At 36.9% G+C, this 18222-nt stretch overlaps 1 protein-coding gene across 1 annotated transcript in view; it reads right to left on the minus strand.

Moving 5' to 3' along the window:
- The window catches only part of tmc6b (transmembrane channel-like 6b), a gene marked incomplete at its 3' end in the record, with an annotated part of 39180 nt that overhangs the window by 19214 nt on the left and 1744 nt on the right, over positions 1 to 18222 (minus strand). The window contains exons 3-12 of the mRNA XM_016504191.1: positions 14226 to 14387; positions 13595 to 13703; positions 13011 to 13095; positions 10802 to 11065; positions 9269 to 9447; positions 7443 to 7587; positions 5238 to 5393; positions 1818 to 1996; positions 382 to 472; positions 211 to 308 (exon numbers count right to left, since the gene is read on the minus strand). Of these exons, the coding sequence (XP_016359677.1) occupies positions 211 to 308; positions 382 to 472; positions 1818 to 1996; positions 5238 to 5393; positions 7443 to 7587; positions 9269 to 9447; positions 10802 to 11065; positions 13011 to 13095; positions 13595 to 13703; positions 14226 to 14387 (1468 nt within the window). The remainder of the gene's footprint in view (positions 1 to 210; positions 309 to 381; positions 473 to 1817; positions 1997 to 5237; positions 5394 to 7442; positions 7588 to 9268; positions 9448 to 10801; positions 11066 to 13010; positions 13096 to 13594; positions 13704 to 14225; positions 14388 to 18222) is intronic.

The raw sequence follows: 18222 nt of genomic DNA on the forward strand, positions 1-18222 counted from the left end.
CAAAACTTAATTTTTGATTAGTAATATGCATTGCTAAGAACTTCATTTGAACAACTTTAAAGATGATTTTCTCAATATTTGGATTTTTTTGCACCCTCAGATTCCAGATTTTCAAATAGTTGTATCTCAGCCAAATATTGTCCTATCCTAACAAACCATACATCAATGGAAAGCTTATTTATTCATGCATATGCATAAAAAGCTGCTCACCTCCACAGAAACTCTCCAAAGAAGGTATCCAGCAGCATGAAGATGAAGTCCATCAGGAGGAAACGGTACAGCTCTTGCCCGACGAAACTCTCCCAGCACTGAGCACAGAAACACAAGCATCAGAGATCCTGAGATTCAGACGCAGCGCCGCAAACACACGACGGGACTCACCTCTAAACCCAGACTGCGAGGATCCAATGCCACGCGGCCCAGCCAATAATAGCACAGCACTCCCAACACACTCACCTTCAGCAGCAGGTTCCTGAGAAAATTAAACATCTCATGCATTTATAACACAAAGAGTTAAACAGTTTGACCAGTGCAACTGTTAAAATCCATTTCAAATCTCTATATAGAAACAGATTCTTATGTGATGACAGACCATAAGCTCTTTTAAATAGTAACAGCCTTTACATCATCACACTGCAAAAACGTGCTTGACTTTCAATGCAAGAGATGAAGACATCATTTAAAAATTAAAAAATATATGCATTTACATATACATAACATTAGAAATGCAAACAATCCTTCTTTAATCAATTAATTTAAAATTTACTTTTTTTTTTAATAAACCGAAAACTTGAAATAAAAAGGTTTGTAAAAATAAAAAATATGATTTTATAAAATAAAAATGAATAAATGTTAACATGTCACTTTTTTCCCCCACAGTTTTAAATAGCCAATAGCCTTTACATCACTACAATAAAGACCATTTAAAACATTTAAAATTAAAAATAAATTTAAATTTTGATTTGAAATTAAATTTAGAATAAATAAAATAAAAAAATATTTTGAAATGAATTAAATAACTTAAAATATTACTATTTTTAAAAGAAAACAAAAAACATACACAAGTAAAACATATTTAAATAATTTAAAAATATATTTTTATTTAAAATTAAAAACGACCAAAAAAAAAAAACTTAAAATGTACAAGATTAATACAAAAATAATACATTAAAATTTAATTATAAAAAATTAAATAAAAAACGAATTATTTCATAAATGAAACCAAAAACCTTTAAACATTTAAGCCACTTCCTTTGTGACCCTTTGATGTTTGGTTCATGGATCCGAACTCTTATATGTGACCCTGGAGCACAAAAGTAGTGTTAAGTCGCTGGGGTATATTTGTAGCAATAGCCAACAATACATTGTATGGGTCAAAATTATCCATTTTTCTTTTATGCCAAAAATCATTAGGATATTAAGTAAAGATCATGTTCCATGAAGATATTTTGTAAATCTCCTACCGTAAATATATCAAAACTTAATGTTTGATTAGTAATATGCATTGCTAAGAACTTCATTTGGACAACTTTAAAGATGATTTTCTCAATATTTAGATTTTTTTGCACCCTCAGATTCCAGATTTTCAAATAGTTGTATCTCAGCCAAATATTGTTCTATCCTAACAAACCACACATCAATGGAAATATTATTTATTCAGCTTTCAGCTGATGTATAAATCTCAATTTTAAAAAATTGACCCTTATGACTGGTTTTGTGCTCCAGGGTCACATTTGATGATTACTTAATTCCTATGGAGAAAATGAAAGGGAAAAATACTTTCAGAAGGTCGCTGTGAAAGCAGGCGGCCGTTCTACCTGCTGATGGAGACGTAATTGAGCACACTGGGAGAATCGTACTCCTCCATCCAGGCCACGGCATTGAAGAATCCGGGCAGGAGCAGGTTAAAGCTGGACACAACGACAGGAACGGCCAGCAGACTGGCTTCCGTCAGCAGCGGATCAGACGAGCCGGAGTGAGCGCGGTGATGCAGATCCTGAGAGAGAGAGAGAGAGAGAGAGAGAGAGAGAGAGAGAAAGAGCGGAATGAACAAACACAAACACTATGAATCTGATGACACACCGAGACATTAAACCAGACCATGCTGTTTATAGAGCAAATACTCCAGAACAATCAACATGACTGAGCAAACACACACGAGACCACGGATATACTATGTTTTAATATAGATTTTGTTACAATTTAGATTTTTTTTAATGATTATATTTTATTTTTGTGTTATTTTTATATTTACTGTTTTGATTTTAATTTTAAATTTAAGTTTTAGAAATTTTGTTCTGTTTTTGTCATTTTTATTATTATTTTTTTATGAAGTCTATATCAGGGTTATTATAGTTAACTAAAACTTAAACTAAAACCATAAAAAATGTTGTTACTTGAAATACAGTAAATAAAATAAAATATTTCAGCTAGTTGCCAATCTTAAATTGAGCCTTAAACTTAAAGCAGACATGAAAACATCATAAATGAACTCCAGACATAAAGACTACACATACAGTTAGGTCCATATATATATGGACACAGGCACAATTTTTATTATTTTAGCTGCTGACCAAAACATATTCAAGTTACAGTTATATAATGAATCTGGGCTTAAAGTGCACACACTGAGCTTGAATTTGAGGGTATTCTCTTCACAATTGGAGGAAAGGTTAAAGAATTGCAGATCTTTAATATGTACCTCCCCCCTTTTTCAAGGGACCAGAAGTAATTGGACAATTGACTCAAAAGCTGTTTCATGGACAGATGTGGGCTGTTCCTTCGTTATCTCTACATCAATTAAGCAGGTAAAAGTTCTGGACATCTATGGAGGACAACAGTGGTGATGATCGGAGGATCCTCTCTATGGTAAAGAAAAACCCTTTCACAACATCCAGCCAAGAGAAGAGCACTCTCCAGGAGGCAGACGTGTCTCTGTCAAAGTCTACAATCAAGAGAAGACTTCACCAGAGCAAACACAGAGGCTTCACCACAAGCTGCAAACAAGACCAGATTAGACTTTCCCTAAAAACATCTAAAAAAGCCAGACCACTTTTGGAAAAGCATTCTTTGGACGGCTGAAATTAAGATCAAGCTGTACCAGAATGATGGGAAGAAAAAAGTCTGGAGAAGGCTTGGAACAGCTCATGATCCAAAGCACACAAAGCATGCATGGCTTCAGTGGCACTGAGTTACTGGTGTTTAGTGATGATGACACAGAAGACAGAAGCAGCCGGATGAACTCTGAAGTGTATAGAGATATACTCTCTGCCCAGATTCAGTCAAATGCAGCAAAGCTGATTGAGAGGCGCTTCATAGTATGAATGAACAATGACCCAAAACACACAGCAAAAGCAACCCAGGAGTTTACCCAGAAGGTAAAAAGTGGAATATTCTGCAATGACCGAGTCAATCTCCTGATCTCAACCCGACTGAGCGGCATTTCACTCGCTGAAGACCAAACTAAAGGCAGAAAGAGCCACAAACACAACTGAAGTCAGCTGCAGTAAAGGCCTGGCAAAGCATCACAAAGGAGAAACCCAGTCTCTGCTGATGTCCATGAGCTCCAGACTAAAGGCAGTCATCACCTGCAAAGGATTCTCAACAAAATATTAAAAATTAACATTTTATTTATGATTACATATATTTATCCAATTACATTTGAGCCCCTGAAAATGGGGAGGCTGTGTATAAAAATGGTTGTAATTCCTAAGAATTTGATGTTATATTTTATTCAACCCCTTGAATTAAAGCTTAAAGTCTGCACTTCAATTTCATCTTTAGTGTTTCATTTTAATTCTATTCTGGTGGCATACAGAGCCAAAATTACGAAAACTGTGTCAGTGTCAAAATATAATGGACCTGACTGTATATAGCAAAATTATATTGACATCCAAGTTCCCTCGTTCTGGCCAAACCTGAGGCAGCTTTCCTGTGTTTGTAATTCAGCTCGCAGTGAAATGTAAAATGTGAGCCTGTCTTTCCGGTCTTTCGAATCAATGGATCAAACAGCATATGTCGTACCCCGTGCATGTATTCAGAGAAGTAATACACAGCTAGCACACACGCTAACGTGCTTCCCAAACACATGATCCACGCCAGCATGTGGATGAAGAGCCGGAAGAGCCGCTGGAGAACGGGGAACTTCAGCTCCTGACGGTTCACTTCCGCCACCAGCTCCTGCAAACAGAGAACAGCTGAAGCGTGTGCCATACATTGTGTGTGTCAGACATGGATCATACGTGGGTATGTGTGTCAGACATGGATCATACGTGTGTATGTGTGTCATACATGGATCATACGTGTGTGTGTGTATACATGTTATATATCAATCATATGTGTGTATGCGTGTCAGACATGGATCATACGCATGTATGTGTGTCATGCATGGATCATACGTGTGTGTAAGCGTGTCACACATGGATCATACGTGTGTCATACATGGATCATACGTGTGTGTGTGTGTGTGTGTGTGCGCGTCTCTGCCCAGATTCAGTCAAATGCAGCAAAGCTGATTGAGAGGCGCTTCATAGTATGAATGAACAATGACCCAAAACACACAGCAAAAGCAACCCAGGAGTTTACCCAGAAGGTAAAAAGTGGAATATTCTGCAATGACCGAGTCAATCTCCTGATCTCAACCCGACTGAGCGGCATTTCACTCGCTGAAGACCAAACTAAAGGCAGAAAGAGCCACAAACACAACTGAAGTCAGCTGCAGTAAAGGCCTGGCAAAGCATCACAAAGGAGAAACCCAGTCTCTGCTGATGTCCATGAGCTCCAAACTAAAGGCAGTCATCACCTGCAAAGGATTCTCAACAAAATATTAAAAATTAACATTTTATTTATGATTACATATATTTATCCAATTACATTTGAGCCCCTGAAAATGGGGAGGCTGTGTATAAAAATGGTTGTAATTCCTAAGAATTTGATGTTATATTTTATTCAACCCCTTGAATTAAAGCTTAAAGTCTGCACTTCAATTTCATCTTTAGTGTTTCATTTTAATTCTATTCTGGTGGCATACAGAGCCAAAATTACGAAAACTGTGTCAGTGTCAAAATATAATGGACCTGACTGTATATAGCAAAATTATATTGACATCCAAGTTCCCTCGTTCTGGCCAAACCTGAGGCAGCTTTCCTGTGTTTGTAATTCAGCTCGCAGTGAAATGTAAAATGTGAGCCTGTCTTTCCGGTCTTTCGAATCAATGGATCAAACAGCATATGTCGTACCCCGTGCATGTATTCAGAGAAGTAATACACAGCTAGCACACACGCTAACGTGCTTCCCAAACACATGATCCACGCCAGCATGTGGATGAAGAGCCGGAAGAGCCGCTGGAGAACGGGGAACTTCAGCTCCTGACGGTTCACTTCCGCCACCAGCTCCTGCAAACAGAGAACAGCTGAAGCGTGTGCCATACATTGTGTGTGTCAGACATGGATCATACGTGGGTATGTGTGTCAGACATGGATCATACGTGTGTATGTGTGTCATACATGGATCATACGTGTGTGTATGCGTGTCATACATCAATCATATGTGTGCATGCGGGTCAGACATGGATCATACGCGTGTATGTGTGTCATACATGGATCATACGTGTGTGTGTGTATACATGTTTATGAATCATATGTGTGCATGCGTGTCAGACATGGATCATACGTGTGTATGTGTGTCATACATGGATCATACATGTGTATGTGTGTCATATATCAATCATATGTGTGTATGCGTGTCAGACATGGATCATACGCATGTATGTGTGTCATGCATGGATCATACGTGTGTGTAAGCGTGTCACACATGGATCATACGTGTGTCATACATGGATCATACGTGTGTGTGTGTGTGTGTGTGTGTGTGTGTGTGTATGCGTGTCAAACATGGATCATACGTGTGTATGTGTGTGAAACATGGATCATACGTGGGTGTATGCGTGTCATATATAAATCATATGTGTGCATGCGTGTCAGACATGGATCATACGTGTGTATGTGTGTCATACATGGATCATACGTGTGTGTATGCGTGTCATATATCAATCATATGTGTGCATGCGTGTCAGACATGGATCATACGTGTGTATGTGTGTCATACATGGATCATACGTGTGTGTATGCGTGTCATATATCAATCATATGTGTGCATGCGTGTCAGACATGGATCATACGTGTGTATGTGTGTCATACATGGATCATACGTGTGTGTATGCGTGTCATATATCAATCATATGTGTGCATGCGTGTCAGACATGGATCATACGTGTGTATGTGTGTCATACATGGATCATACGTGTGTGTATGCGTGTCATACATCAATCATATGTGTGCATGCGTGTCAGACATGGATCATACGCGTGTATGTGTGTCATACATGGATCAGTCATACAAGGATCATACGTGTGTGTATGCGTGTCATATATCAATCATATGTGTGCATGCGTGTCAGACATGGATCATACGTGTGTATGTGTGTCATACATGGATCATACATGTGTATGTGTGTCATATATCAATCATATGTGTGAATGTGTGTCAGACATGGATCATACGTGTGTATGTGTGTCATACATGGATCATACATGTGTATGTGTGTCATATATCAATCATATGTGTGAATGTGTGTCAGACATGGATCATACGTGTGTATGTGTGTCATACATGGATCATACATGTGTATGTGTGTCATATATCAATCATATGTGTGAATGCGTGTCAGACATGGATCATACGTGTGTATGTGTGTCATACATGGATCATACGTGTGTGTATGCGTGTCATACATCAATCATATGTGTGCATGCGTGTCAGACATGGATCATACGCGTGTATGTGTGTCATACATGGATCAGTCATACAAGGATCATACGTGTGTGTATGCGTGTCATATATCAATCATATGTGTGCATGCGTGTCAAAAATGGATCAAACGTGTGTATGTGTGTCATGCATGGATCATACGTGTGTGTATGCATGGATCATACGTGTGTGTATGCGTGTCAAACATGGATCATACGTGTGTGTGTGTGTGTGTGTCATACATGATCATACGTGTGTATGTGGGTCAAACATGGATCATACGTGTGTGTATGCGTGTCATATATCAATCATATGTATGCATGCGTGTCAGACATGGATCATACATGTGTATGTGTGTCATGCATGGATCATACGTGTGTGTGTATGCGTGTCATACATGGATCATACGTGTGTGTATGCGTGTCATATATCAATCATATGTATGCATGTGTGTCATACATGGATCACACGTGTGTGTATGTGTGTCATACATGGATTATACTTGTGTGTATGCGTGTTATAAATCAATCAGACGTGTGCATGAGAGTCATACATTGATCATACATGTGTGCGTGCGTGTCATACATGGATCATAAGTGTACATGCGAGTCATATATGGATCATATGTGTGCTGACCTTCAGCTGTGTGCCGATGTTTGCCCGCTGCAGTCTCACTGAGCTTTTCTTGATGACTTTAAAGTCCCATGAGCTGAAGACCTTTATGGCCAACAGGCCTTTAGATTTATCGATGCGGAAACTCTGACCGAACGACTTCGACATGCTGGAAAACAGAAACACAGAGGATCAGTGCAGCTCATCTGGATGGCAGGTCAAGACCATTACCAGGGTTATTATAGTTAACTAAAACTGAAATTAAACCATAAAAAATGTAATAAATGTTAACTGAAAAAATATGTAAAAAAAACAACAACAACATATTTACTCAGCTAGTTGCCAAGGAAACTCGTTCTCATTTAGTTTAGCTTGATGTATTAAAATTACTAAAACTGAAATGAAAATGTATTTAAAAAAATTATAGGATATAAGACAACAAAATTATTAAAAATGTATTAAAATGAAACCGTAAAATATAACAATAATAAAAAATAAGGATAAACATTAAATGAAATTAAATAAAGTACTTAAAAAAACTTTAGCTAGTTGCCCAGGAAACATTCCCATTTGGTTTAATTTGATGCACTACAATGACTAAAACTAAATTAAAACTTAAATAAATCTTTTTTTAATTAAAAAAAAGGAAAAATAACGGCACAAAACAAAATTAATAAAATCAAAACAAAAAATTAAAATAAAAAATTACATTGAATAAAAATTCAATTAAATTAAATTAAATTAAACTAAAATTAAACTGAAACCAGAATATATAAAAATAAAAACTAATTCAAACAATTAATAAAACCTACAATAATATCTCAATTAGGGGTGGGCGGTATGACCAAAATTCAGTTTCACAGTATGACTAATTTTATTTCACGGTAACAATATATTTCACAATATAGTTATTTATATATGTAGTTATTCTGACCATCAACAAAAAAGGCTTTTTATGATAAATAAACTCAAATACTTTTCTTTTTCTTTTATTTGGTAAAATATTTATTCAGTAAAAACACAATCAACTTATAGATTAACTGCCCCCGGCTGATAGATATTAAATGCAACTTTTAGGTTCAGTTAAACTTTACATAAGGTGTTTCTGAATTATTTTTACATCTCATGTTATTGTTTTACTTCAATCAGTTTATAATATCTAAATATTTTTATTGAAATATTCTACTTATAATAAATTACATTTACTTCCTTTTAATTTTGTAGAATACTATTAATACTAGTTATATAGTTTAAATTTGTTCCCTGGTATCTGCTTATTATAGCGTTTTGAAGGAGCTTGTTTTGCTCTTTTTGTGATAACTGGAAACCCTTCACCTGGAGCTTTAATCAAGAGAGGTAAGAGTGCAATAGTGACTAGAAGGAAAGCAGCAGTATGCAAACTTAACATTAGAAGTTTAAACTATAACACACAAAAAAAAAAAAAAATCTGTTATGGTTTACATTTTATTTCGTGGTAACTATATACAGTCATACTGCCGAGCCCTAATCTCAATGATAATAAAATAACACTGAAGATTACTGTATTAATATAAGTACATCTTTAAAGCACAATCTGCTTTTATTGTCATTCAGAATTGTTACATTTATGCATCTGGCAGAGGCTTTTATTCAAAGTGACTTGTATTACACTTAAGATGTGCATTTATTTAGTTCATGCATGTCCTGAGAATCGAACCAATGACCTCCTGTTTGGTTGCTATAAAAAATACTATAAACCTAAAAAACAAGACTGTTTAACTATGTTTATATTAAAAGTATGTATGGAACACAAATCATAAACAATCACAAGTGACGGACATGCGTAAACAACGCTTTCAAGAGAGCCTCACCTGTAGACGAGGATGATGCAGGTGATGAAGAAGGCGGCGCCGATGGTGAAGAAGTAAACGAGAGGCATGTTATAGGACAGCCCAGAACTACAGGACGTCCCATTCCTGGACGCAGAGCAAGTCTGAAGCATTTTGTTACTATAGTATCCGTAATACAGCAGAGAGTGCGAGAAATAACCCTGAGAGAGAGAGAGAGAAGTGTGATCGTGAAGCATCTCGCTTACAGAATCAAATACTGTTGTTTCCAAGTCAAGTTGAACCTACAGTCTAAATGTTTCTTGAGCAGCAAATCAGCATATTAGAATTATTTCTGAAGATCATGTGACACTGAAGACTGGAGGAATGATGCTGAAAATACAGCTTTGATCACAGAAATAAATTACAGTTTAACAGCTATTCACATAGAAAACAGCTGTTTTAAATTATAATAATATTTCACTGTTTTTACTGTATTTGTGATCAAATAAATGCAGCCTTGGTGAGCAAAAGATACATCTTATTCCAAAAGTTTAACTGCTAGTGTATGTTCCGAAGTTTATGATTCACATTTGTGAATCTCAGTGATTGGTTCACTTGTTTTTTTCCCCCCTCGATTAGCACAAAATCACTTTCATAGACTTTTACATTAAATGTTCCCTCCTGGTGGAATGACCTGCACAACTCAATCCCAGCAGCTGAGTCCTCAGCCATCTTCAAGAATCGGCTAAAAACACATCTCTTCCATCTTCATGTGACCCTCTAACTCTAGCACTCTCTATTCTAATTCTATTTTATCTATTTGTTTTCTTTTTTTCTTAAAAAAAAAACACTTGAACCTTTAACACTTGCACTCTCTATTCTATTTCTATTCTAACTACTTGTTTTCTTTTTATTTATTATAAAAATGGCCCTCTAACACTAGCATTCTCAATTCTATTTATATTCTAACTACTTATTTTATTTTTATTTATTATAAAAATGACCCTCTAATACTAGCATTCTCAATTCTATTTCTATTCTTTTGACCATTTTTATAAAAAAAACACTTGACGCTCTAACACTTGCACTCTCTATTCTATTTCTATTCTAACTACTTATTTTATTTTTATTTATTATAAAAATGACCCTCTAATACTAGCATTCTCAATTCTATTTATACTCTTTTGACCCTTTTTATTTTTATAAAAAAAACACTTGACGCTCTAACACTTGTGCACTCTATTCTATTTCTATTCTAACTACTTATTTTCTTTTTATTTATTATAAAATGACCCTCTAACACTAGCATTCACTATTATTTTGACTTATTTTATTTTGATAAAAAAACACTTGACCCTCTAACACTTGCACTCTCTATTCTATTTCTATTCTAACTACTTGTTTTCTTTTTATTTATTTTATAAAAAAAGCCTTGCGTACTGCGTTAGGCTAACTGAGACTTGTCACAGTACTAGTATTGCTTCAATTGTCCTCATTTGTAAGTCGCTTTGGATAAAAGCGTCTGCTAAATGCCTAAATGTAAATATGTAATTGTGTGTTTATTAATGCACTTACGGCGCCCGTGAGCACCTCCAGGCCCCATGTGCTCCTGACAGTGACGTTCTGGTCCTGGTCCGGATGAGCGATGGCCTGAGGAACCACCAGCAACAAACCCGTGACCAGGAACAGGAAGACATTGAAGAAGAGGAGCGTTCTGAGGAAGATGAAATACGAGAGGACGCCTGTCCCGAAGCGGCCGCCGACACACTTCAGAGCCGTTTGCCACAACTGCAGTGAGGACAGGAACGACAGCCAGCCGTACCAGCCGTGCCTCAGCGCCTGACAGACACACACATCACAGCACTGATTACAAATGACTGAGACTAAAAACAGACGAGAGCCACAATTATTTAGCATATTCAGTGGTAATATTCATAGTTAGTTTATCCTTCTGTTTAATTACAGTCAGGGATGTTATAGTTAAAGGAGACATATTATGCCCCTTTTTACAAGATGTAATATAAGTCTCTGGTGTCCCCAGAATGTGTCTGTGAGGTTTCAGCTCAAAATACTCCACAGATCATTTATTATATCATTTTGAAAATGCCTATTTGGAGTAAAAGCAGAAACAGGCTGTTTTCGGGCCTGTCTCTTTAAATGCAAATGAGCTGCTGACCCCACCCCCATTTCCAGAATAGAGCTGCGCCATTACAGCTCGGACCTGCTAAAAACAGTCAGATTTTCATGATATGTCACCTTTAAAGGAACACTCCAATATTTTTGAAAATAGGCTTATTTTCCAACTCCCCTAGAGTTAAACAGTTGAGTTTTAATCAGTCTTGGTCTAATCAGATTCAATGATCTATGCTAAGCTACAGCTAAAAGTGCTACCGCCAGACCCGGAGATCGGCTGAATGGATTTGAAAATGGTAAAACTCAACTGTTTAACTCTAGGGGAGTTGGAAAATGAGATTATTTTCAAAATAGTGCAGTTCCTTTAACTAAAACCTTTAAAAAATGCTTTGTTACTTGGAATGCTTGATAAATGTTGTTGAGAATGTTGTTTATCATTTTTGTTTGGTTTAAGTTGAAGTACTAAAATAACTAAAACTAAATAAATTAATAAATAAAAATTAATAAATACTATATAGACATTTAAAAAAATAAAAAATAAAATGTAAAAAATACATAAATAAATAAAATAGACAAAAAACCCACAACACAATTACTAAAACTTTAAAATTAAAGAAAACATAATACAAAAATAAATTGAATTCAAAATATTAACAAAACTATAAAATTATATAAATTATCTTAAAACTGCTAATCTTGCTTCTTGTTTGTTTATTGGGCACTGAGTATTTTTTGAATGTATTGAACATTACAAAAAATAATAACTGTAACTGTTAGTTTACATGAATAAACTAACAGTTTATTTTTATCCATTTTCACTGTGACATTTTGCAGCACGTCTCACTTTAATGCAAATGTTCAGCTGATGCCAATAAAGCAACACTGAAACTGAACTTAATGTCAGAGAGCTTATATTGTCTTCAGTACTAAAGTACATCTGCACATCTGACACAGAGTGCAAATATAGACCATTCAAAACAAACAGCACGCATGATTAACCTCTGACACGCTCCACTACACGCCTGTGATACACTACAAAACTACCGTTAATACCCTGATACACACACACACAAAAACACACACAAAGAGACTCATCCACACACACAAAAACACACACACACTCGCACACTCACACACACACTAGCACACAGACACACTCGCACACTTACACACACACTCACTAGCACAGACACACTCTAATACTCATAAGTATGCACTCACTGACACACACACACAAACAAACACACAGACACACTTGCACACTTACACATACACACACACACTCGCACACTTACACACACACACACACACACACACACACACACACACACACACGCTCAAACACTCACAAGTATGCACTCACTGACACATTCAACAAAAATATCAATCACTGACTGAAGGCTGAATCTCAAAAGACACAAAGAAAAAAACAGCCCCACACTTCATATGACAGATATAGGCTATATACAGAATGAAACTAATGTTCTTAAAAAAATTGTATTTAAAAAAAGTAGCAACTTTTGTTGTCATTGTGAAATAAATTAAAAAAACAAAAAACAAACTTATTTCAGCTAGCTGCCAAGGCAACATTTCTTATTTTCATTTAGTTTAAGCTGAAGTACTAAAATAGCTAAGCATGTTTTAGACTCACAATGATGATGTAATACTTGAACTGACTGCAGCAGGGAATCTGATTCTGAGACACAGAGTGTTCGGCTTTATTCAACACCAACATCCTGAAAAACAGACAATATCAGAAGAAAATCAGGAACTCAGAAACCACAAATGTTTCTACGTGATTCAGTTTTTTTCTGTTTACAGTGACGGAAATCCAATTGGAGCAAACATACTAAACAAAACAATGCTTTTAGCACTATTTATTACAACAAAACTCTTTTATGAATGACTTTAACTGCACACTGTCATAAAACCAGCCAGTAAGTGATTCAATGATTCATTAGTAATTTTAACGATTCATTAGAATAAGAATCAACTCACAGCAGTTGAACTGCACCACTCATGTCTATTTATTGTCTTTGCATTATTTTGTACATTAAAAATATTGTTGAGTCTGATGAATTTCTTTTGTTCCATAAACCGTACATTTTGTGTTGCATCACATTCTATTCAGACCCTAAACTAAATATAATTTGTTTTGCTGTATATTCAGCAGCGCTGCAGGACATGTTGAATAGACACAATAGCAGGTGTGGCAGTGTTTATTAGTGTATTTACCTGAGCTCTTTCTTCTCTGCGAGACACAGCGGCATCGCTCTTAACATACGCACGCGATCATTGTCTGACAGATTCTGCAGATTATTGACCAAACGCTCCCTCTTATTCTCTACAAACACACAGAGTCATCACACCAGATCAGCACGGCATAGTTTAAGATGTTTCAGGCATCAAATGTGACCCTGCAGCACAAAAGCAGTCATAAGTCGCTGGCGTATATTTGTAGCAATAGCCAACAATACATTGTATGGGTCAAAATTATCCATTTTTCTTTTATGCCAAAAATCATTAGGATATTAAGTAAAGATCATGTTCCATGAAGATATTTTGTAAATCTCCTACCATAAATATCAAAACTTAATTTTTGATTAGTAATATGCATTGCTAAGAACTTCATTTGGACAACTTTAAAGATGATTTTCTCAGTATTTAGATTTTTTTGCACCCTCAGATTCCAGATTTTCAAATAGTTGTATCTCGGCCAAATATTGTCCTATCCTAACAAACCTTACATCAATGGAAAGATTATTTATTCAGCTTTCAGATGATGCATAAATCTCAATTTCCAAAAATCGACCCTTATGACTGGTTTTGTGCTCCAGGGTCACATATGTGATTTCAGTGCTTTCACCTTCTTCCTCAAAACCGGCTGCATCCGTTTCCATGCGGTATCCGCGGATGCTGGGCCGCGCGGATCGAGGGAAGTGCTGGATGGAGGGTCTGCTCTGTCTGCGTCTGCGCAGCTGCATGGTGCGGTTGCAGTACTGAGAGATGATCGCGCCACGACTGCGACCTAATCAAAGAGATTAAACTGAGATCATCTGGAGACATCAGTGAGCTATCAAGAGGAAAAGACACCAGCTGTACAGGAAACCCGATTTTAATTATAACAAACAACATCTGAGGTTTTTCACCAGAAATGAAGATGAAAGACAGAGTAAAGAAATGGCTACACAGCAAAGATATTTCATTTCCAAATGCATTAGGAAATTATATCCTCATATATTACAAATTAAAAAGCAAGAAAAGTTTCAGTGAATGTGTAAAATATTTTATATATTTTTATACATTCATTGAAATTTATAGTTTTTATTTTTATATTTTCCATTTTCATTTTCAAAGGTGACATATCATGAAAATCTGACTTTTCCAGGTTTTAAGTGCTATAATCGGGTCCCCGGTGCATCTACCAACCAAGGAAACGTGAAAAAGATTAACCCAGTAACTTTGTTTAGGTAAGCCCTTTTCTGCAAGCGTCTGAGAAAACGAGCGTCTGATTTCGCTCCCTTGGTGACGTGGCAAAGGGATCTCATTATAATATCACCGCCCCTTAATCGGTAAGTTTCCACCCACGGCGCCGTCATTTTGATTTCGCAAGCGACAATGGTGTAGCAGCTCTAATGCCATGATGAAAGTTTGAGAAAAACATGCTAACTGTTCTGTGTTTGGCTGCACAGACGAGTAGAGCCCGACCGATATGGATTTTTGGGGGCCGATACCGATATTAGGGAGTAAAAAAAGACTGATACCGATATATCGGCCGATATTCTTTATGTGTAGGCTATATTATAGTACAGTATAGTCAAAAGTTTGGACACACTTCCCATTCGTGTGTCCAAACTTTTGACTCGTCCAGATCAGTGGCAATAGCTTCAAAAACACTCCAATCACTGCAGTCGAAGCAGGCTTGTAAATCCTGCTCTGCTTCATTAGTCCAACTTTTTACAGTCCTTATTACAGGTTTAGCTGATTTCAGTTTCTGCCTGTAGGTCGGTATTATTAGATGAACCAGACAGTGATCAGAGAGCCCCAAAGCTGCCCGTGGGACAGCGAAATGCATCCTTTATTGTGGTATAACAGTGCTCCAGTATATTACTGTATTTTGGCAGTTCGTGTATGAGGTTTGCTTTATTAAAGTCCCCGAGAATGATTATAACAGAGTCCGGGTGTTGTTGTTCTGTGTCAGCGATCTGATCAGCCAGCTGTTGTAGCGCCGCGCTCACATGGGCTTGTGGTGGAATGTAAACACTTACGAGAATGAACGAGGAAAACTCCTGCGGCAAGTAGAACGGCTCACAGTTAAAACACAGAGCAGCAGAGTTTGAAAAGTCAATTTTTATTGGGGAGAGCAGAAGACGTTCGTCTGTTTTGTTGGTAGAGAGTGGAGATTCGCCAGATGGATGCTTGATGAGCGCGTCTTAAAGGTGACATATCATGAAAATCAGACTTTTTCCGTTTTTAAGTGCTATAATCGGGTCCCCGGTGCATCTACCAACCAAGGAAACGTGAAAAAGATTAACCCAGTAACTTTGTTTAGGTAAGCCCTTTTCTGCAAGCGTCTGAGAAAACGAGCGTCTGATTTCGCTCCCTTGGTGACGTGGCAAAGGGATCTCATTATAATATCACCGCCCCTTAATCGGTAAGTTTCCACCCACGGCGCCGTCATTTTGATTTCGCAAGCGACAATGGTGTAGCAGCTCTAATGCCATGATGAAAGTTTGAGAAAAACATGCTAACTGTTCTGTGTTTGGCTGCACAGACGAGTAGAGCCCGACCGATATGGATTTTTGGGGGCCGATACCGATATTAGGGAGTAAAAAAAGACTGATACCGATATATCGATCGATATTCTTTATGTGTAGGCTATATTATAGTACAGTATAGTCAAAAGTTTGGACACACTTCCTATTCGTGTGTCCAAACTTTTGACTGGTACTGTATATAGAATACAGTATATCGCCTACATAAACAGAATATATATATACATAAACACATTTTTTGCAATGATAACTCAAATGTGGTGATTAAACACTTATAATGATGTGACAAACATAGGCCTATGTAGTGGAGGCAGGGTATTTAACAATTTAACAAACTTTATTTGGTGGGTGGATAATTTGAAGCAGCGGACTCGGGTGAAGTTTGAGCTCATCCGCGCATCTCTACACTACACTGACCTGGGTCACCAGTGGCAAACAATGGAGCACGCTCTGCTGGACAAACTTAGTAATTACACCATTCAGAAGCATTTAATCTGTGTTATATGTTCTGTAAAAAAAAGTTAATATCGGCGGCATATTCGCCGATACCAATATATCGGCGACAGGCTCATATCGGCCAGTAATATCGGCTAAACGATATATCGGTCGGGTTCTAGTTTAAAACGCATGATTTCAGCGTGATAAACATGATAATCAGAACCAAAACAGATGTTTTTTAGCAGGTCCGAGCTGTAATGGCGCAGCTCTATTCTGGAAAAGGGGGCGGGGAGCAGCAGCTCATTTGCATTTAAAGAGACAGGCATGAAAAACAGTGTGTTTCTGCTTCCACTCAAAATAGGCATTTTCAAAATGATATAATAAATGATCTGTGGGGTATTTTGAACTGAAACTTCACAGACACATTCTGAGGACACCAGAAACTTATATTACATATTGTAAAAAGGGGCATAATATGTCTCCTTTAAGTTTTAGCAAAAAACAAACATACTAGGGCTGGGCGATTTGGCAAAAAATGTAAATCTTGATGTTTTTCAAAACGTTTGACCGATTCTCGATTTTTTTTTACGATTTTTAACTAGTCAACCTGAAAATGTAACTACAACATGATTCAAGTAACTTTTTCTTTATTAACCCTCTAGTTAAAGAAAATTCTATTCCAAGTGCACCACAAATGAAGTTGTCAACATGATGTAAATGTTAAACAAATAACTTAAGTATCTTTACATCTTGTACAAACTTGCCTTATACATATGTGTTCAGAAATAATACGAGGAAAATGCTTTTTAAAAAAATCTCAAAAGTCAAGGTAATTCAAATTCAAAATGACTGAAGGTATAACACCAGTAGACTATTATTAACTATAAATGTTCTGTAAAAACAACAGCAGCTTTCAGTCTGTCACCATGATGCAAACATGAATTACAGGTTTTTTTATTCGCTTGCGCTGCTGTTCCATTGTTTTTTTTGATGTGTTTGACTGTTGCGCTTGCGTCTCATGCATGAAAAGGCATTCTAAAAACGCAGCCCTCAAATTAGAAGAAGTTCACTCCCATCTTCTTGAATGTTTTTCCTATTCCACTGCTTGCGTCGCATCTTTATCAACACAAAAGCGCATTCTGTGTAAATGGAGCCTAGCGATATGAGTGGTTAATCACGTGCACAGACATGCAGTTAGATCATTCTTTTCTCTTTACTGTTATCACTGGCATATTGTCAAAGTGTCTAATTCTAACATTTGGTAATATTTCTATTAAAAATAGCGATTTCTCGATTCCTAAAAAATAAAATCATGGCAAAACATTAAACACACTGACCGATGGTGCGGCTGGGCATGGAGGACAGGACTCGGAGCGTGTCAGATGACCAGCGTTCTCCAATCAGATGATCCGTCTGCTGCGGCGCATCGCTGTCAGACCGCTGGTACACCGGAGCCTCCAGACACTCGACGTCTGACCACAAACATTTAAACAGTAGTGTATATTCATTTTTAATCAGCTAAAATAAAAAATACATCCACAAACAATGTGCTGCTTGAAGCAACAAAAAATACATTTACTATGTAAATGACTCGTGAACGGTATTACACACACACACACACACACAGACAGACACAGACACACACACACA

Source organism: Sinocyclocheilus anshuiensis, unplaced genomic scaffold (genome assembly GCF_001515605.1).
Source record: "Sinocyclocheilus anshuiensis isolate Anshui unplaced genomic scaffold, SAMN03320099.WGS_v1.1 scaffold250, whole genome shotgun sequence".
Classification (NCBI taxonomy): Eukaryota; Metazoa; Chordata; class Actinopteri; order Cypriniformes; family Cyprinidae; genus Sinocyclocheilus; species Sinocyclocheilus anshuiensis.